Source organism: Plectropomus leopardus, chromosome 4, assembly GCF_026936395.1.
Source record: "Plectropomus leopardus strain MGB_pleo_1.0 chromosome 4, ASM2693639v1, whole genome shotgun sequence".
NCBI lineage: Eukaryota > Metazoa > Chordata > Actinopteri > Perciformes > Serranidae > Plectropomus > Plectropomus leopardus.
The window spans coordinates 12,634,485-12,655,065 of NC_142179.1; the positions used below are offsets into that span (position 1 = coordinate 12,634,485).

The window sequence follows — 20,581 nt, forward strand, 5'->3', positions numbered from 1 at the left end:
TCCAGCTGAGGCTGGAGAATAAGCAGCTTAGAGACACTGCGTCTGCATGAAAACACAACATTGTAAACATACACATCATGGCTCCCTATGTTTGGTTATGATAAGTTATCTGTTCACCTCCGCGTGCACCTCAAACCACTGCACAGCCATGAATATGGAAATGATACTGTGAGGACGTAAAGGTGCATCACTGATGGGTAATGCTCCTCAAGTGGAGTGGAGGGAGAAAACAGGACAGTGACACTTGAATCAGTGCTGCAAAATCCCCAAACTGCCCATCAGCATAAATGTATTATGTATTGTGTCTCTCTATAGTATTTCTGTTTCATTTTTTGGTCATTTTGCGTTTCCTTGTTGTAGTTTTGTTTCTCCTTGTAATAATTTTGTATCTTTTTTGTTTGTTTTGTGTCTCTGAGTAGTCATTTTGTGTCTCCTTGTGGTTTGTTTGTGTCACCTTGTATCTTTTTTGGTTGTTATGTGTCTCTTTGTCATCCTTTTATATCTCTTTTTAGTCATTTTGTGTCTCCTTATTGATGTTTTGTTTCTGTTAGTAGTCATTTTGTGTTTCCTTGTGGATGTTTCATGTCTCTTTGTAGTATTATTTTTGACATCTTTGGACATTTTGTATATCTTTGTAGTCATTTTGTGTCTCTTTGTTGTCATTTCGTGTCTTTTTTGGTTGTTTTGTATCTCTATTGTATGGCCTGTGCCTGGTAGGCCCATTCAGTAATCCATTTATGGTGACCACTAAAAAGCCATGTACTCGATATCACTGATGGCTGATGCACTTGGAGTTCCAACAAGTGGAGTTGAAGGAGAAAACAGGACAGCACCGCTTGATTCAGTGCTGCTAAGTCCCCAAACTGCCCATCAGCATAAATCTATTACAATTCACCATAGGCCTGCTGACCTCAAATATAACAAGCTGTCACTACAAGTCTGTGTGTGTGTGTTTATTGAGCCTATTTCATGACTTGAATACAGTAAGACACATTCAGTATGTGTGTGTGCATATGTGATATTTGGCAGCATGCTCCAATTCCTTATAGACTTCCTCTGTGTTTGCTGGCAGCGGGCAACATCACTGCTGCAGCCTACTTCTCATGTCCCACTGCGATAGGAGATTTTTCCAATGACATCTTGAACTGCCATCAACCCACAATGTTATGGACTATTTCCTGAAGTTGTGTCGCCATTCGGGGCTATTTTATTATGGCTGGAAATTGCTTTAGATTGCACCTTTCTTCGACATGTATGCTAGAAAAACATCATCTGTAATTCCTCTCATATTTGTGAAACAACTTATTGGTAATTTTCCTCCTGGAAATGACCTTTTCTTTATTTCCTCAAGCCTGATGTTGTATCATGTGAAAATGTATGAAATAAACGAAGCGGGAGATGACTCATGCTTTTTCAAGTAGCTTTATTTCCAAACTGAAGAGGGATGATGACAGATGGGGGGATAGAAGATTGTAAAGCTCAGACCATGCAGTTTGGTCCAAACACAGTAGGAGAAGAGACAATACAGGCGGTTTCAGGGGAGAAGACAGTGATCAAGAGGCAGATTACTGCATCTGTCACCTTTAAGCCATAATTCATACTTTTTAAAAATAAACAAAGCTGCAGTCTCACCACAAAAAAGCCATGGTTGGGGAAGGGGTTGAGCATTGCAACTCATCTTTATTGAAAACCACTGTGGATTCATGGCCTCTGTGGCTATTTTTGTTATAATTGCGTTGCTATAGCTGTTTGTATTTCTGGAGAGAAAAATAACCATTTCAGATGAGGGCAGGGAGCAGTCGTATAAGTGCTCGCAGCTCTTACTCTCAACCATTTTGTTTTATCAGTTATTTGAATCTCCGAGCAGCACTGTGTGGTATGGATTGTAGCCTTAATGTCCTGCACAAAGCCTGCAAATCATCCAGCTGAAACTGGCTACGGGTGCTATTGACATTTTCGCATCTGATTACTTGTTCCAGGAAAAAGTTTGACAACAGTGCTGAAGAGAGATTTTCCTGCTGCGGTATACTTGATAAATCGTACACCAATGAATGTGCTTGTACCTCTGATTGAACATTACGATAACTAGATGAAACAATGACAAATGTTGCATTATAGGTTCTGCATTGTGCGCAAAGTTCCTTCAGTTCAACACAAATACGTCCCCCCAAGCTCAAATGTAGCTCAACCTCCACGAAGCAAGAGCTCAATGGCTCTTATTGAAGATATTAAAAATCTGTACAGTGTTCTCGCTCTTTGATATCGGTTCCACTTTGCTCGACTTTCAGAATAAAAGCACAGTAACGGAACAATAAATAGGTAACAGACTGAGAACACAAAATAGTTTGAAATAAATAATACAGTGTTTTCAATCTTTGCCTCCCATCACATACACCAAATATAAAGAAATATTTTGTTTAAGTAACACAGAGCCAGATATCACTGAGTCAGGTGAGTGTCCTGTAAGGCTCTTTGGTCCCTTGAGGGTGATCACCATGGACGGATTACGAGACAATGGGCAACTGGGCACAGATATGTAAAAGACCCCACCACTTCTCCAACATAAGATCAAGACTTACAGACTTTGTGGTTGTTTTGCATCTCTTTGTAGTAATTTTGTGCAATTTTTGGTAATTTGGTGTGTATCAGCAGTCATTTTGTTTCTGCTTGTGATTGTTTTGTGTCTCTTTATGGTCATTTTGTGTATCTTTACAGTCATTTTGTGTCTTGTTGTTGTTGTTTTGTGTCTCTTTGTAGTCATTTTGTGTCTTCTTGTTGTTGTTTTGTGTCTCTCTGTAGTCATTTTGTGTCTCATTGTGGTGATTTTGCGCCTTTGTAGTTATTTTTATGACTTTTTTTCTCTTTGTAGGAATGTGTCTTTTTTGGTCATTTTGTGTATCTTTAGTCATTTCATATCTTCTTGATGTTGTTTTGTGTGTCTTTGTGGTCATTTGTGCATTTTTTTTAGATGTTTTGTGTGTCTTTGTAGTCATTTTGTGTCTCTTTGTAGCCATTTTGTGTCATTTTTGGTCATTTTGTGTGTCTCTATGTCATTTTGTGTCTCCTTTTTTTGTTGCTTTGTGTATCTTTGTTATCATTTTGTTGTGCCTGTGTCCAGCGGGCCCATTCAGTAATCCATCTATATCGATCACCAAAAAGCCATGTACTCAATATCACTGATAAACACTGACTTTCAGTTCAGTAAGACTTTCTCAATGTAGCAATACACCGCTGATCTGTCCATCGAGTCAAAATATTCAAAGCGATGCCTGTACCAGGAAATCTGGTCTCTGTTCCTATCAATATTACAGTAGATCTGTAGTACATAGCAGCCAGAGGAGGCACTGACACTCTACAGAAAAAAAAGGCAACACACAAATGCTCACATACACGCACACTCATACAGGTCAGCAGTATTAGACAATTAGTAAATTGAAGTGTTGCTGCTGACAGCCCTTGTCCCATTGAGTCAATAAGCCTGTGTGCTGTTCACAGTCACAGACAAATTTTCTTTTTCTTTTTTTTTTTTTTTTGTCGAGGAAGCTGACAAAGCCTCGGTCTCATGGTGAGAAAAATAAATGTACCATTCATCCTCTCGCCTCTCAGCTATAAACCAAATGTGCCATGTAGAGGTCCACTGCAGGCGATGATGTGCCAGAGGGAAGGAGTGACTCAGCTAAATGGCTCTCAGAATAACCCATGTAGGCGTAATTAGGGGTAACATTACACATCCATAATTGCATTGTTCATCTGTCCTTTAGAGTCAATGTAAATGTCTACCTGCTTAATCAGGTGTCTGGAAAACAATGTTGAATGATAAGAATTTTTTTTTCAGTCTTCAGCAGATGCACCTCCCCTTACATACTGAGAATAGGCTCTGAAGCAGCTAAAAACAGTGATTGTTTCTTAAATGTCCAAACACTGGGTTAATAAGAATGATGGCTCAGTCCAGTCTATTGATGTCATAGTCCAGGTTGAGTTAAAAAGCATGAAACAAGCTGAGAGGGTGAGGAGGGTCACACGGTCTTACTTTTACATCTCAATAACATGTGGTTTTCTCTTAAGTCCAAAAAAAATTCCCCTCACTTGAGCTATTTATGTATTTCATGAAAGATGAAAGCCAAGACTATCATTACAAACAACCTGAGTGTCCATTATGACCCACACTGAGCCAGGAGCAAGGTGTCTGACGTGCAGGCTTTCCTCATGAAAGCCCACAAGTTCAGTTTGAAAGGGCACCCTTGTCTGTGCCCATCGCATCAGAGGTCGTCAGAAACCCTTCTCTTGTTGTTGCTCTTTTAGATAAAAATCTAGGAACACATGCTTGCCCTGCAGCTGGGCGAATTAAGACTGCAGACGTAAGAAATCACCCCTAACCTTGTGTGCTCCTTGTGCTCTGTATTGATAAATAAATGTCCCTAGGGCTCGCAGAAATCTAAGGTCACTTTTCCATCTTTATTCTTGTTTTCTTTCCCCGTTTACTCTGGAGCCTTTAATGACTAAAAAATCTTAAATATAATACATTACTCTATCTGTATTTAAGTCCAGGAATCCATTCTCAACTTTTTTTCCTGCTTTTCTCTAAACCTTCAGTTTTAGAGACAATGTGTGCACTTCTTCTATGATTCTGCACCCATCCGTGTCCCAGCATTATCCATTATTCAATGTGATCTGCAGATAAAACTTTGCAATGAAAATCTTATCTGCAACACTGAGGCACTAAGCAGTGAAGTGTCTACTGCTGCCTCTATTACATGTCCTGTTTTCATCCCACACCCTGTAAAAATGTGGATCTGCTGCAAGCTGGATTTCACAGTCCAAGTTGTCTGTTTGTGCACCCTGTGGCTGTAAAAGAGTGGCTCTCAGTTTTATATGGAGAATTTCCACAGTTTGACATATATTTTAAAACAGCCCTTTGAGTGTTCTGAAAAATGGAAATGATTGATCTTTTATATGCCTCAGAGATTGCATTTTTTTTTTGAATGTCCATGTCCTGTACAGAAGATTTTATGCTAAAAGAAAGTACCCTTGGTGCCTCCGCACAGAATCTTTTTGAAGGCCTTTCTGAAGTCTTTGTTGAAGATCGTGTATATGACCGGGTTGAGTGACGAGTTGCAGTAACCGATCCAGAAGAAAAACTTAAAGAGTGGATCGGGGATGGCGCACGTCTCCGGGCACACTGCCTGCAGAGAGTAGGAGAAGAAGAATGGGAACCAGCACACCACAAAGATTCCGATGACCACTGCCAGGACAAAGGTGAAACGCTTCTCTCTGTTGACCATCGCTTTGCGCCTTGCTGCTCCAGGGGTGTTGTCTATTTTTGACTTCCTCCCTGGCACAAGCCGAGCCCCCTTTGAAGTCGCAATCATGTCCCGGTAGCGCTTGACCGAGGCAGGGGAGTGGATTCCTGCAGGTGACCCCGGCATGCTAGTGCTGCCTCGGCCTCCGTGGCTGTGCTCCATATCGCTCTCTGTGCTTGAGCTGTCACCATTGTTATTGTCAGCTTTTTTGCCTCGCAGCTGTTTGCCTTTCTTTGCCTTCCCTTTACTCTTGGCAGGGGCAGGCTGAGGCACAGAGGAGGGAGTCGAGGGGCCATGCAGGGAGGTTTCATGGGAGGTTGTGACAGGGGTCATGGCTAGAGAAGGGGATGGAGGCTGCAGGAGATTATTGGAGGTGGCGTTCTCAGTGGTTTGAGTCTCTCCTGGGGTGGGAGAAGGGGTCACGGCGAGGGTGGGGGGTCTGGCATTGGAGGTTTTGTTCGATGAAGGGGGTGTGCTTTCTTCATCATCCTTCCCGTTGGCTTGCACATGTCGTGGAGGCTGACTTGGTGTGGCACAGCCAACCCCATCCTTCCTGGGCTCTCCTGGCGGGCAGCGTGTTCTCTGTTTGGCTATTTGGTAGATTCTGATATAGACCAGGATCATGATGAGGCATGGAGCAAAGAAGGAGCCGATGGTGGAGTAAAGGATGTACCAGCGCTCATCATTAAGCTGGCACTGAGGTCCTCTCTCACTCCCCTCTTCCCCTCCCTCGCTCTTGTTGAGTGAGAGCAGAGGAGGGAAAGAGATGATGGCAGAGATGAGCCACACCACCACTATGGCGGCTTTGATGCGTTGGGGAGTCCGCTGACGCCCATAAGTCACCCTGGAAATTGACAGGTAGCGGTCCAGTGAGATGGCGCACAGGTGCACAATGGAGGATGTGCAGAAGAGCACATCCAGCGCCAGGTAGATCTCACACCACAGAGACTTGAAGTACCAGTAGCCGAGCAGTTCATTGGCCAGAGAAAAGGGGATGATGAGTGTGGCCACTAAAATGTCTGCAGCAGCCAGTGACACTAAGAAGAGATTCTGCGGTCCTCGGAGAGAGCGGCTGGTCAAGACAGCGATGATGACCATGATGTTCCCCACGATGGTGAAGAGGACCATCAAGGTTATGGCGGTGGCGAAGGCCGCCGTGGCTTCAGGGGAATAAGGGGCGAGCTTCAGGATGCTCTGGTTGCAGGGCACCGAGGCTCCGGCGCTGCTGGCGCTGCTGTTCCAGCCGTTCAGCTCCATGGAGCAGCCGTTCTCCAAAACCGAGGCCATGCTGGGATTACAGGACTCTTTATAGATAAAAACATAATGAATACTGAATAAATTGTTTATAGAATATTTCGCTGTTTTTTAACGGCTGAAATAAGTGTATCTATGAAAAAAAAATCTGTGCGCAATAAAATGTTAACTTTTTAAAAAATAATTGATTTGATTATAATGCATTATGATTAATATAATATTTACCTCAGTTGCTCTCGTTTTATCCCTGTGATGTTTCCAAACGGTAGCTCCCTTGCATCCTCCACGGCAGCTCTTCCAAGTCCATTTTAAGCATACAAAACCGTCCCGGGCAATGCGTCAAGTCACGGATCACTGCTCTTCAATTAAGAAGATTTGCCACTTTGTAGAACAGATTTCTCTCCAAAACAGACCAGGAGTAAACGTTCGTGTCGCTGACTGCTATGCATTAATTTTTGCAGAGTTACATCACAGACCGAAAAAACTAAAACTCCCTTCGCCCATGAAGTTTTTCCTCTCACTGGATTAATAACTGTCTCGAAGCTGGAAATATTTAATTTACAATCAAGTAATTTGGTGTCATTTACAGCGAAGCGATAATTAGGAGAGCAAATAATCTCAACCCTTGTGCGTTCTCCGTGCGTCCTAGTTTGGAGGCGCGCGTATGACTGCCAGTCTCATGTAAAAAGCAAGCGCAGAATGGATGAGATAAAGTGAAATAAAGTTACTGTACGATATTTACAGACGATTTACAGATGAAAAGATGCAAATGCTTCCCTGTGAAGGATAGCCTGGCTTGCGTTTCCAAGCTCAAAGTTAACCTCTAGCTCTCCAGCTCTTCGCACGAAGTCAGACACGAAGTAAAAACGCGCAGTTTCTTCAGCCGTGAATCGATGCCCGCAGAGCAGCTTCAGTCTGTGAGTCTCAGGAGCTGTTTCTGGGTCCCTCTATCCCCCCCAGAAGTTTACCGGGATACCAAGAGAAAGCCGCTCTGCTGGCGCACATCACAGGCTACCTCACAGAGGCGCAGCAGCATCTTCACGAGTGAACAGGACCTTACGACGAAATCTAATGAGTGGGGTGCCTCCCATCTCCCTTCTGCGCTTCTTTTTAGACCCGCTGATGTCACTGTGGAGCTGTGGGCGTCATGGGATCCTTACTTTCTCTCTCCCTGTAGCCCTCTCCCTGCCTCGTCCACTCCCTCTCACAATAAATGTATAAAGCCTCTCTACAGAGGCAGTTATATTAGAAATGGCTTGTTGGGTGGCACTGCTTCGGTCAATTAACTCCACGGGACGCTGAGGTGTCCAGCTGAGCGCGCTGAGCTGATGCCATCTGCTTAAGAAAAACATTAGTTTCATCCCAGGGACTCCTTTACTTGTTTAAAGCTTCCCCTGCGCCATCGTCATAATCATCATCATCATCATCATCATCATCATCACAGTTTTCGATATTTGGCACGACACATTTTGTCTGGTCAATGATTTTTTTATGAGAAAGCCTGTCTGATCTTTAGACTTTATTTGCACCAGTTTCCATGTAACCTCCAACAACTCCAGCCATTTAGGGCCAATAAACGTTTTCACTGCAGCAGCCGGAGGTCGAGTGAGTTGCTGAAGGGCAAACAAAAGCCCTTCAGCAACTGGGTAAGCTTAAGTTAATGGTAGGACCAATGTTCGAGGTTGTCAGGCCAAATATACATACAGTTTTTGATGCAGGGGTAAAAACATGCTGCAGTGCTGTGTTGCGAGTGTTTTTCATGGTCACCCTTGATAGATTGCTAGAGCAGCATTAAGGGGCAGTGGCAATCCCAAGGAGGGCCAGGGGGGCCTTGGCTCCCCTGATACAATTGCCTGCCTCTCCACAGCTCCCCCTCTGGCAAAAATAATTGGATCCCGACTGTCTTTAAAAAGCCACAAACCTTTTCTTTCAGTTGAAAATTACCATATATGTTTATTTGACATTACATTTAAGTGAAAACTATTAAAATTCTACATATTATTTATAAATATGAATAGTGACTGCCCTCTAAAGGTTGAAACCTGGCTATTGCAATAGAATTTTTCGACGGGCTGACCCTGGTATCAGGAGCCTGCACTCATCATCAACCAAACCCTGTGTTGCCACCCCGTCAACGACTAACCTACTCCTTTTTGTGTGTGTGGAAGGTGCTGTGGATTGCGAGGTAGCACGATTGGGTGACTGGCTGTGTCTTAGACCCCCCTGCCAGTCCCTCCAATTTCTAAGACTTTTTTCACATTTCAGTGAGGAGGCCACCCATGTGGCCACTCCTATGAAAAATTTCTTGGGGCTCCACTTTGAAGAGGGCCTCACTGTGACAAAGCAGTCAAATCTTTTTTAACGTAACATAACTTCACAAATTTAGGATTTTCAATAAAGTGAAAATCCTCATTTTGAGAAACGATCCCCTTCAGAGGGGGTTAAATAAATTATTGATGCTTCAAACTGTAAGTGGTCAGATTTTTACATACAAAACCTTATTCAGCACAGAAACTGGTAATTACAACTATCACATAAATGCTGCAGTAAAACTGAATAATTTCCTCATGAAACATGGTCCACTTGAATTATAAAGTCTCCTCATGCTCGGCTGACTCTTCCTCAAAACCGACTGGATAAATGCACTGTGTTACCTCTGTGTCCACCTCTGCTCACTGTGCGAGCTGCAGGGCAGTGGTATACGGCACCGTCTCTCTGTGCTCATACATTTACATCATCACTAGACTTCCATTTAAATCCCTGTGCATTATGCGGCCTGCAATACTACCTCCCCCTAAGGGCGCAGACATCCATGGCGCCCCTTATGCTTTGTTGCCTACCTGAGATCAAGTGCCCGATTGTTCAATAATTGAGTCAAGCCTGCGTCACTGTTGTTTTACTGAGCCATAAATTAAACTGTTGCAGAGTTTATCCCGTGGTGTTTGAAACTAGTTAGATGGCCTCTGTAATATAAACTCACACAAACAAACAGCACACACATGCACCTGCCTACACATGCGCACACACAATCTTATGAATGGTGTGTGGGTAGGAGGTCCTGGTTATTTGCTTTTGTAGTGCGTTCCCCACGCGTTGGTGCTTTAATGAGAGAGAAACCCAGCTCGCCACCCATGGAATTACAATTGGGAGCCCTGCTCTGATTGTGTGACCTGAAGCAGCAGCCAATAATGGTTTGTACATTTTCCGCTCCACGCTACACATTCTAAATATAAAGGGAAAGAGAATAAAGCTTTTAGCGGGAGAGTGCACTCCAATCAAGTGTCTCTGTTTCCATGGGTGAACCGTGCTTAGTAACACGCTGAAAATGCATTCTGGGGGAGAGGGGTGTGTCACGGATGCCAAGGTTATAGAGACTGAGCAGCACACAGCGTTCAGTGCATAGTACAACGCCTCTGAAGTGCTTGTTGTGTATACTGTTGTATACAAATGTGTACACAGCACAAACAAACACACACACACACACACACACACACACACACACACACACACACGTGTGCGTGCGTGCACACACATGCACATGGTAGCCTACACAAGCCTGGAGAAAATTCTCCTCCCATGGATCACACACAGTACTCAGTAATTCTTGCTTGTCAGCCACACTGGAAAAGTTTGCATCAAGTCTGTGAAAGGGCACTCACTCTTTCACAAAACTTCTTTTTCATTCAAAACACTTCCTGAAGTCTCCTGGTACAATATGAGATTTAACGCAAGTACGAGGAAGTGAAGATAAATTGTCTTCAAAATATGGTTTCCCAAATGAGTGCCAGATAACTGCAGGTCAGCACACTGCAGCGTTGTGATGGGAGTCTGTGCACATTATGGTTCAGGTCCAAATCAATTACAGCACAGTACCTAGCTGCCCTTTGGATGCTTTCAAGTTGGACTTTTTTTTTGAGTTATTGGCTTGCTTCTGCCTCCTGTTTTCTGTGTGTGCACTCATGCACAACCACCCGGAGTAAGTTTGGAAAGTGGGAAAATTTTAGCTTGCAAAAGGGGTAAGAAAAAAATGTGTTGTTGTATTTAAGGTCCGGTGTGTAGGATTTAGTGGCATCTAATGGTAAGGTTGCAGAACTGAAACATCTCCTGTGTGCCAAACATTTAGGAGAACTATGGAGGCCAATGCAAAAATGTGAAAACACAAATGTCACTATCTAGAGCCAGTGTTGGGTTTGTGTGTTTTGGGCCACTGTAGAACAACATTTAATACTCCATGGAAGAGTACCCACTCTGTATGTAGTAGGCTTGGGTGATGTGATGATATTATGGTATACCAGGGTATTTAGTCATGCTTAAGTTATGTTTTTCAATAGCACCGCACATACAGTGAACTTTCAGAAAGGTATGAAGGTATAAAATATTACATATTGCCGAAGCCTAGTATGTAGATATATAGACAGATCATTCTGAGGTAATGAAAACACAACAATTCTCAGTTTCAGGTGATTAGAAACTAACAAAAACATAGTTATGAATATAACATTCCATCTCTGCCAAAGATGCCCTTAAATCCTACACATTGGACCTTTAACTAATCATTATGAAATAAATGCTGATTGCACAATGTAATGGCTATAAAATAATGACACTATCAGTGTTAAGACTGATTCCCTATATAGGCTCATTATGTCCAATGTTGTATATGAACACAAACAGAGCCTTCTGTCTATACCTATGCCTCTGTCTTCATTTCACTCAGTGATTGAGGGTGCAGTGAAGCGTAGTACAAGCGAAATACGGACGTAAAAGACGAAGAAGATTTTTCAAGAATGGCGGAATGGAACAAATCTGTAAAAGGGTTAAAAAGATCTCTGTTCACATGGTGTAAAGTATTTCAGGACCACACAGACTGCTTTTATGTCAATTTAAAGGACACAAAGTGTGCGGGCAGAGATGGTTGCAACGTTTTAAATTAACAACCGTAAAAGGAATATAAATGAGTCTTAAGCCTCTTTTTACTATTTATGAAACTCTGTCTCCACCGAATACAATCTCACGGGAAAGTGAAGGCTAGCTTTATGGCACAAAGGAAGTGTGTCAACCGTTACGCAACCAAAACAAGAAGAGGACAGTGCTTTTGTTTTCACTAGTAGCAATCGGTAGTTATTTCCAGTTACCAAACAGTATCAATGTAAGTTATTTGCAGTTCCTCTCCCCAGTAGTGCAAAAAGCATTAGAACTACCAAATAAAATAAAATAAAATAATTAAAAACAGTGGAAAACAAATTACAGTGTGCCCTGTGTTGTTGGTAGTTGCTAAGCCCTGAGGAAAATGGAAAGCAGTTTGGTCGTCTTTTAATCGGCCATGTGAAAAATAACATCCACTGGGAATGAAATGTGGAAAATGCGAAAAGTTGTCTCTCCGCTTTAAAGTTAGAATAAAAGTTAAGGTTGTGTGAAGGTACAACTTGAGGTTTGGCTTGTAGTTACGATGTTTAGGGATAGCTCTGCGGTCTAAGGAAGCTGTTCCCAACCTTTTTGGCTTTTGACCCTTTATACATGAAGTTTAGTCTACTTGCCACACATTGCCTATGACTTTGAACTACAAGCAGGTCAACCAAAGAGTGATTTTCTCATCTCAGGTTGAGTATTTGCAAGGTTTTAGAGGTAAAGTACCTCGTACTTCACATTAAACACAAACACTAAAAAAAAAGTCTGAAAAAAATCTATGCAGCAAAATATGTTTTCATCTTATCCGTTCATATTCTCGTGACCCCTTCAGCTGGACTCACTGAAATGCATCATATCAGTGAGGGTCCCCAGAGATATAGAATTACAAGTGTGACTGTGTGCGTAAACTGCAAACAATTACAGGGAGCTCTCCCAGATGGTCACACAGTAATTTTCCTGACTGCATTTGTAATGACAACAACTGCTGCTTGCATGTGTGCATGTAGGCCAGTATGTGTGTGTGCGTGTATGTGTCATACCACCACATTGTTATTCCCCTGCTAACAATATCATACATATTGCTCATATTATCTGTTAGCACTTTTCTCAGTCTGGGATTTCTTTTTTGAGACACAGTGTCTTCAGCTGTGAATAGCAAATACTGTAAGTGTGATCGCTGTGCAAATCCCTAATCTCCCACGCTTTTCTCTTTCTACATAGAGTGTACAGGGACATGCACACACACACACACACACATACACACACACACCACTGGGAGGTACTACCACAGCCTAATGCAATATGATTGATTCTGACACCAGTTTAATGTGGACGCAGAGTGTGAGTAACAGTTTGAGTCTGTTTTCATTAAGGAGCCTGACTGACTGAGAAGGAACTGAATACAACAAACGAGCCATTCAAATGAAAGGGAGGTGGAACGGTCTGCTTCCAGTGATAAATAAATGACCAAGAGAGATGACACCACAAGTCATTTCAATGTGTCAGTAGACAACTGTGTATTAGGAAGCAGGAGAGATAGGAAGTGTGTGTGCGCGTGTGTGTTTCCTTCATAATGAAAAGGCTGCCACAGTTAATGAACAGTCTGCTGGCGTCATCTACTGGATACTGTTAAATCATCTGGAGTTCTGGTAATTTCAAAAGTTGTCACTAGAGAGCACTGTCTTACCGCAAACTCATATATATGCTTGTTGAGTTCTGTTTTGGGGATAATCTGGCAGATTTCTCTTTATCTGCACTGAACTTTTACTTTGGGAGAAACATAAGCACAACAAAAAACGACAACAAATTATAAACAAAAATTATTTATTCCTGTTTACATCCTACTTAATGTAAACATGGATGGATTACTGAACAGGCCTATTTATCCCAGGGGCACAAAGTGTCAGGGCCCCCCCCTGGCCTTCCCCTGCAAAATGTCACTCAAATTAACACATACTACCAGGAAGAGGTTCAAAATGACCACAAAGAGATGCAAGGAACTACAAAGAGACATAAAATGACCACAAAGAGACACAAAACAACTGAAATTTTAAAGAGAGACTCTATGACAACAAAGAGAGGAAACTACAGAGACACAAAATGACCACAAAAAAATGCAAAGAAACTAAGAGACACAAAACAACTAAAAATGATGCAAATATACTTCAAAGAACCACAAATTGACCTTTAACGAGACACAAAATGACTAAAAAGACACAAGTATACCTTAAATTGACCTTTCGAAAGACACAGTACAACAACAAAGACATGCAAAAGAACTACAAATAGACACAAAACAACCAAAAATGACAGAAATATACCTCAAACAGATGCAAACTAATCTTTAAGAGACACAGAATGAAAAACAAACCCCCAAATACCTCAAATAGACCAAATTTGACCTTTTAAGAGACACAATAACAGAGAGATGCAAAAGAACTAGGGACATGCAAAGGTGATACAAAATGACCAATGAAGACAAATATAGAAACATACCTTAAGAAGCAACAATACAACGAAAAAATAATAATCAAATAACACGGACACAAAATACCACTATGAGACACAAAGTGGCCTCAAAGAAATACAAAATGACAACAAGGACACATAAAAATGACCACAAAACCACACAAAACCACAAAAAAATATCCTGATAACTACAAAGAAATGCAAAACCAGCACAAAATCTGCATCTTAGTCTTGTGCAGGGGAGGTTGTGAGGCCTTTTGCATAACTATGCCCAGGGGTCCACTAAAGTAAAATACTTATATATTAGATTGCTAATTCTGATGCATGAATGTGTAAGAAGCAGTTGACTGTTGCAGCTGGTTTGGGTGAAATGAATCCTTACTTCCTTTTATGCATGTTGGTTGTTAAGTCTCAAGTCAAGTAGTTAAGTTTTTCCTTTTTTCAGTTTTGTCATTTACCTTTTTTTTTGTTTTATTTGTGTCTCTCTCACAACCCGCCCTTGTGTATTTCTCACCTGATTAGTTTCACCTGTCCCTCAAAACACTGCCTCCCTCATGTAATTAGTCATTTGCTTTATCTGTGCCAGTTTGTCTTCACTGTTTCTAGTAAGTGTTCCAGCAGTTTTCCTTCAGTGTTTCTAATGTCATTCGAGCCCCTCAGCTGCATTTTGACTCAGTGGATTGGAAACCTTTTCCTTAAATTTTGGATTAACTCTTGTTTAATGGCCTCTGATATCTTGGAATAGAAAATACTTTTCTGTGTGTGTGCAAGTCTGTGTTTGAGTCCCTCTTTTGCTGTTTGTCAGTATTTCCTGATAGGTTCCCATCTTTGGGTTTGAGCCTCCTCTAAGAGTTACAAGATAAATCTGGCCACACAAATTTTTATTAGTCCTTCCAACTCCGTGCCTGACTTTCTTCAGTGCAGAATGAAACATGCACACTGGGTCACCATATATGCAGGTCATGCTTAAAGCTGCACCTGCTCAGTCATCAGCAGCTTGATTGAGCACACATGTCCAATAGCAAGCACAACAGAGCATAGTCTCAAACAAATACAAACACTTAAAGTGGGTTAGTTAGTACAGAGAGACAGAAAAACATAGGACAGTTTTTTAAGGCGCAGCTCATCCCATGCCACAAAATGCCATGACCACAAATGGTCTTTTGTGACGCCAGTAGCAACATCTGAATCAAAACATCAAAAACATCTGAATGAATGTCACAAGTTTGTTTTTTTTTATGAAGAAAAAAAAAGAGAAGACTGGCCAAAGAGTTGTTACTCTTGCTCGTGACCAGCTTGCTTAACCGTAAATGATGCATAGTGAAGTTGCCTGCTTCAGAAGGTACTCAAGTAAAGGTCAGATACCTCAAAACTGTACTTGAGTAGATGTACTTAGCTACTGTACACCACTGACTACATTTGCAGTCTATAGTGATAATGTGTACTCAAACCAACCAAATATTTATCTCATTTTTTTATAAGGATTTTTATGGAAAATAAAAAGACAAAAGATGATAAATGGAAGATAATAAAAAGTGGCTAATATGAAAAAGGTTTCTCTATTAAACTTTTTTACAGTGGAAATGTTGGCATATTTTGGCTTACAGAAGATAAGAGCGTATACATTGATACTCAGGCTCTACAATAACTATTTATTTAACTGAACTGGGATTGCCGTACACAGCATATAGACAGCACAATTTGCTCTAAACAGATGAAGGGCTACACTTTAAACGATGTAAACCAAATGTGACTGTGAGTCCAAATGAACACAAACCAGAACAAATGTTACTTTTCTGGGTTTCAGCTGAAGTCTTAATCACAACCTGAAAACTTCCAAGGGTCATTTCTCTGCTCTGTGTCTGGAAAACTGCGGCTAATGGAAGGAAGAAGTCAAGCAGCAGCAGTTATGCTTGCGTACATTTTGGGAAATGGATACTTGCAAATGAGAGGAAGTGGATTATTTTACCAATGGCTACAACAACAATGTGGGCGGCACAATTAGCATAAGGGGATGAGGTCATGGTGGCAGCTGGTCTTTAATGCACTATTAGAGCCAATTATTTGTCATCTCGGCCTATGTGGTTTAAGTGCACTGGATTTTGTTCATCCTGTTTGTCAAACAAGAATTTTTGAAAATTATTTCAGTGTTTGAAATAAAGTAACATGCTGTAGCGATCTAATAATACCTAGAATAAAAGCAAGTGAGATCAGTGCCCCCAAATTTACATTCCTGACAGTTGATACTGACTTATGTCATTTTCCCCAAAAAATTCATTACTATATTTTTTTTCTTCATTTTTCACCTTGCACACCTGTGCAATTACACACGTAAACATGGGTGCCATATTTGACATTTTATCCCCAAATTGAACTGCTTTACTAAGATATTATTCAAATTATTTGCACTATTATTTTATATTTGCCTTTTTTTTTGTTATGTTCTATACATTTGAATCCTGTTAAATTTCAACGTGTTTTTCTTTTTATGTCCTTTGATGATTTTCCCCATTTTATACCATAGTTGTACTTGTAAACCCAGTGCATTTTCTAATTTGTCTTTTTGCACCAATAAAAAAATTGCATATTTTCATATATGTATGTAAATATGTTTCTAATATTCAACTGCCAAACATTTGTTGACATTTTTAATTGTTGATCAATGTGGATGTGTCAACAGGTGCGCTGGAATTTCGCAAAATGAGGAATCGGCATTTGGTTAAATTTAAGTCACGTGCAATTTGTAACCAGAGGGTATTATTAGTATGCTTATGGGGTAACAGTTCTTTAGCTGAATTTCCAAACTTCCTTTATGGCTTTCTGGTCTCTTTCAAGTGTACTCACATTGTCAAAACTTGTTCTTGCAACTTGAGTAAGTGGATGTGAAATTTATGTCAGCGGCTGCTGAGGTCAAAAGGGACTTCAGACTGTAAAACCCATTCACCGTGGATAATCCTCCAAAACACTCAGCAATGCACAATTTTAATACCCTCTGGTTTAGCAAGAGTGCAGCAAGGTCAGTGTGAACATATGCATTTGTAATGTGGACTCTATACTATATTTTAGGCCATAAGAAGTGAATGTGTGTTATAGTAAAATAAGGAGTGAACAGACTCAGTGTTCTCCTGCATGTTTTTATTTTGGTGGAAAAAAGCAGGAATAAGCCAAACCATGTGGGTATAAAGTGCATTAACAGACAGTAATAATGCTACACTGCCATTACAAGTAATAAATAAAAATAAAAAATCTATTTACAAAATAAAAACAACTTCTTCCAGCTTGTACAAAGTGTAATCTATCTCAGGATACAGCATGATAACACACCAACAGTAATTGGTGATTAAAAAAAAAAGAAAGAAAATAGACAATTAAACTTGAGATTCGTCCAGTATTGCCATAAGTAGTTAACACAGTGTTGCCTTATAAAAAGACATTTCATGTCACAGTGTCGTAAATGTGAAGGAATGACTTTCAGTATGAAAATAAGACCGCCCTTGCAAAAGATCAGGCACATACGTCAAACAAAGTAACACATAAAACCAGACAAGCAGGCACCATTTCCCTCGAGTATAAAACGTCAGGGAAATCACCTCATAGCTGCTCCAACTTGCTTGCTCACAATCACAGTGGTTCATAACAGGTTTATATTGCCAGCTGCTGTTTGTCAGTTTCTTAGTAGTCCAGATTCACCAGCCATGTGATGCCAGCAGCACATGAAGCTTTTCTCACAATGTACAAAGTATTCACTCCTGAAATGTAGTACCCTCAATAGTACAAGAAACACATTTGCACACGTGAGTCTTGATAATGCTCTGAGTCAATGCCTACAAGAGGCAGGAGAATTAATTAAAAAGAACAGTGGTGAAGATTTCCTTCCGTTTAATGCGTCTGTGTCTTCACCCCTGGCAGAGCACGTCTGTCTCGAACTGCAGCAGCTGTCCCATGAAGGCCAGGTTCGGGGAGATGACCTGACGCCGCTGTTTCACAAAGTCAAAGGCCTCATCCAGCCTGACGCGCTGCGTGTGCATGAGGTAGGCCAGACAGATGGTGGCAGAGCGAGAGATACCTGCCTGGCAGTGCACCAGCACCCGACCGCCACTCTGCTTCACTGAGTCTGGAGGCGGCGCGTGGAAAAAAAACGAGACGGAAAGAGGAAGACAGATCAGCATATTGTGTTCCATTTCACATCAGTTTCTTTGACATCAGTGACAATGTCTTACAGGCAGAACTACACAGAAGACGTTTCACTGAACTACTCAGCCTAGAAATGAAAACTCTGTCCAACACTTATTAAGTTCTTATAAATTCAACTCTCTTCTCATGAACTAAAGTTTGCTGCTTAAAAAGGTCAAAACTAGCAAAAATGTTAATAGATTTCTCTCCTGCAGATTGTGCAGCATAATCCAGTTGTTTTGTAATCAGATGCTTACACTGTTGGCACATAAGTCTAGGCTACAGAGTGGATTACGGAAAACAAGCTGCTTGGAGAAATGCTTTGAGTATTTAATGTTTCATCAAGAGTGTTGAAAGTTGACTCAATTAGGACAAGACTAATTCACTGTGGTGTGTTTGCAGTGAGACAATAATGACTGAAGTTTCATCTTAACTGCACACAGTTTGAAAGCTCTGGGTGTTTTGAGGAGAAACTCACCAATGAAGGCGATAGCCGTGGAGAAGCAGGCCCTGATGTCAGCAGCGAGGCTGTCCTCCACAGTAAGCCGCAGGTACTGAAACTCCCCCTCATAGAAGTTAGGGCATGTAGAGGAAACGTTGAGCACAGCTGTAATGCCTGCTGCTGCGAGGGTCTCTTTGCGGGAGGAGTGGATAGCACTGCCCAAAAACAGGAAGGGCAGCAGCTCCACTGGACCATCCTGTAATTAAAAAAATCAAGACAAATCCATGTTTAAAAACAAAATAATTCATATGTAATGTGGTCTTTTATGTGGTGAATATTTTATTATTTAAAGTGTTACTTTTTATTACAGTATGTGTGGTTTTTTAGCTCATATAGCCTAAAGATGAATGTTATCTTACCCGATCATATGCTGGTGTCCTCCGACCTGTCACTGTTGGCTCTGGTTCCACTGTAGGGAGGTGATTGCTGGCTGAGCTGTAACAGAGCTCTGGATAGGCCTCTGAAAATCCCTCAAATCCACCTAAATGGAGGTCACACAGTATTAGCTAAGCCCCAAGCTTTCACCAAAGTCCTCCTTAAAAATGTGTTATGCATGAAAAATAATAATTAAGTGGCAAACATGTAAAATAAGCCAGTTTATAAGTACATTTTAAATTACAAGTTAAACCTTTTGTTTGTCCTTTACATTAACAGTTACACTCAGGCTTAAAACTATATAAATATGTGTAACACATATTTACATACAGTAGCTCTAACCAAAAAGAGACAAAAAAGTAAAAAAAAATAAACAAAACAACTAAAAAAAAACCTCTATATTTCTGCACTGGTCAACAAGATACATTTTGGCGCGTAAAAATAGATTTAAAAGTCCTAATACCTTGTAGAAAGCAGATCTGCGTGTGAACTTCGTTTTGCAGTGCGGTGAGCAGCATCTGGGCCACACTCTCTGCCTTCAGCTCGGCCACGGAGCAGCTCCTCTCATCCACCACCACCACCGGGGAGAACTCCCCGCGCCGCAGCCGGCCCAGGAGCGCCTTGTCCGGGATGAGCCACTCCAGAGCCACCACCGAGCTCTTGGATCTTCGACGCAGCATTGAGTTCCAGTTGACGTTTCGGGACTCGCAAATGTGAGCAAAAGAAAAGTCGAGAAAAGGTCTGCAATCGAGCACCGTACACCCAGCAGAGGTGTACTGCTCCCTGGGGGTCCTGAGTATGTGAACCAGCTCATTGCCGGTTATTTCCAAAGGCTCACTGCTTGAACTCATGGCTGAAAAAAGTTTATTTAAAATAATCTAAACGTAATAATAAATAACAAAGTTTTTGTTCTCAACAACTAAAAAAATCAAAGAATAAAAAAATAAATACGGTGTTTTTCCTGTTGTTAAAGAACTTTTGAAGATGACAGTAAAATCTACTGTAAATGTAGCCTGTCTAGAGAGCACTGTCCTTCAGGTCTGGTGAATTCAGCTGCAGATTTAGAGTTTCACTTGTTCATTGATAACAGCTGTCAGAGGGGCGGGGTCACCGCGACCCCGCCTTTGTTTTTCCACAGAAGGGGCAACGTCACAGGCGGAACGACCATATATGGCCGGCCCGTCACTCCTCATATGGACACTGACGTCAAACCCGGTTTTCCTACCGCGCACGTGGTCGTTTGGGGTTATCCCGTGTTATTGTGCTGAATGACGTTATGCTGAGAGCTCAAACCCAGCCCTCCTCACCCTGCCCTCAAACAGCAGCCTACAGCAGTCATGTTATTTGGGTTAGATTACACCCGAGCCACCTGTGGGCCACTGCAGCACCGCTTCTGTTCTCATGCAGATCACACACAGTAACACTTTCCTCTCGGTGCTGGAGGGGACTGCAGTGTTGCTCTGAAAGTATGCTACAACAGTGTTGACTTGCTTTGTTGCTGCTCTGCTTGGAAATCTGGAGCACAATGTATCTGTCCTCTCTGTGACATTAAAGCAGTGGTGGAATGTAACAAAGTACACTGTTCTTATGTACAAGTACA

General features: G+C 41.5%; 2 protein-coding genes across 2 annotated transcripts; both read right to left on the minus strand.

The window, feature by feature from the left end:
* Positions 1 to 1,406: 1,406 nt before the first annotated feature.
* On the minus strand, positions 1,407 to 7,777 carry adra2b (adrenoceptor alpha 2B). The gene is made up of 2 exons (XM_042488438.2): positions 6,780 to 7,777; positions 1,407 to 6,604 (listed from the first exon to the last, which is right to left on the minus strand). The coding sequence occupies exon 2, from the start codon at positions 6,585 to 6,587 to the stop codon at positions 5,013 to 5,015; it is 1,575 nt and encodes a 524-aa protein (XP_042344372.1). The 5' UTR covers positions 6,588 to 6,604; positions 6,780 to 7,777; the 3' UTR covers positions 1,407 to 5,012.
* A 9,274-nt stretch (positions 7,778 to 17,051) lies between these two features.
* On the minus strand, positions 17,052 to 20,048 carry dusp2 (dual specificity phosphatase 2). The gene is made up of 4 exons (XM_042488075.2): positions 19,445 to 20,048; positions 18,966 to 19,087; positions 18,583 to 18,802; positions 17,052 to 18,045 (listed from the first exon to the last, which is right to left on the minus strand). Exons 1-4 carry the CDS (start codon positions 19,830 to 19,832, stop codon positions 17,828 to 17,830), a joined length of 948 nt encoding a protein of 315 aa, XP_042344009.1. The 5' UTR covers positions 19,833 to 20,048; the 3' UTR covers positions 17,052 to 17,827.
* Positions 20,049 to 20,581: the final 533 nt, after the last annotated feature.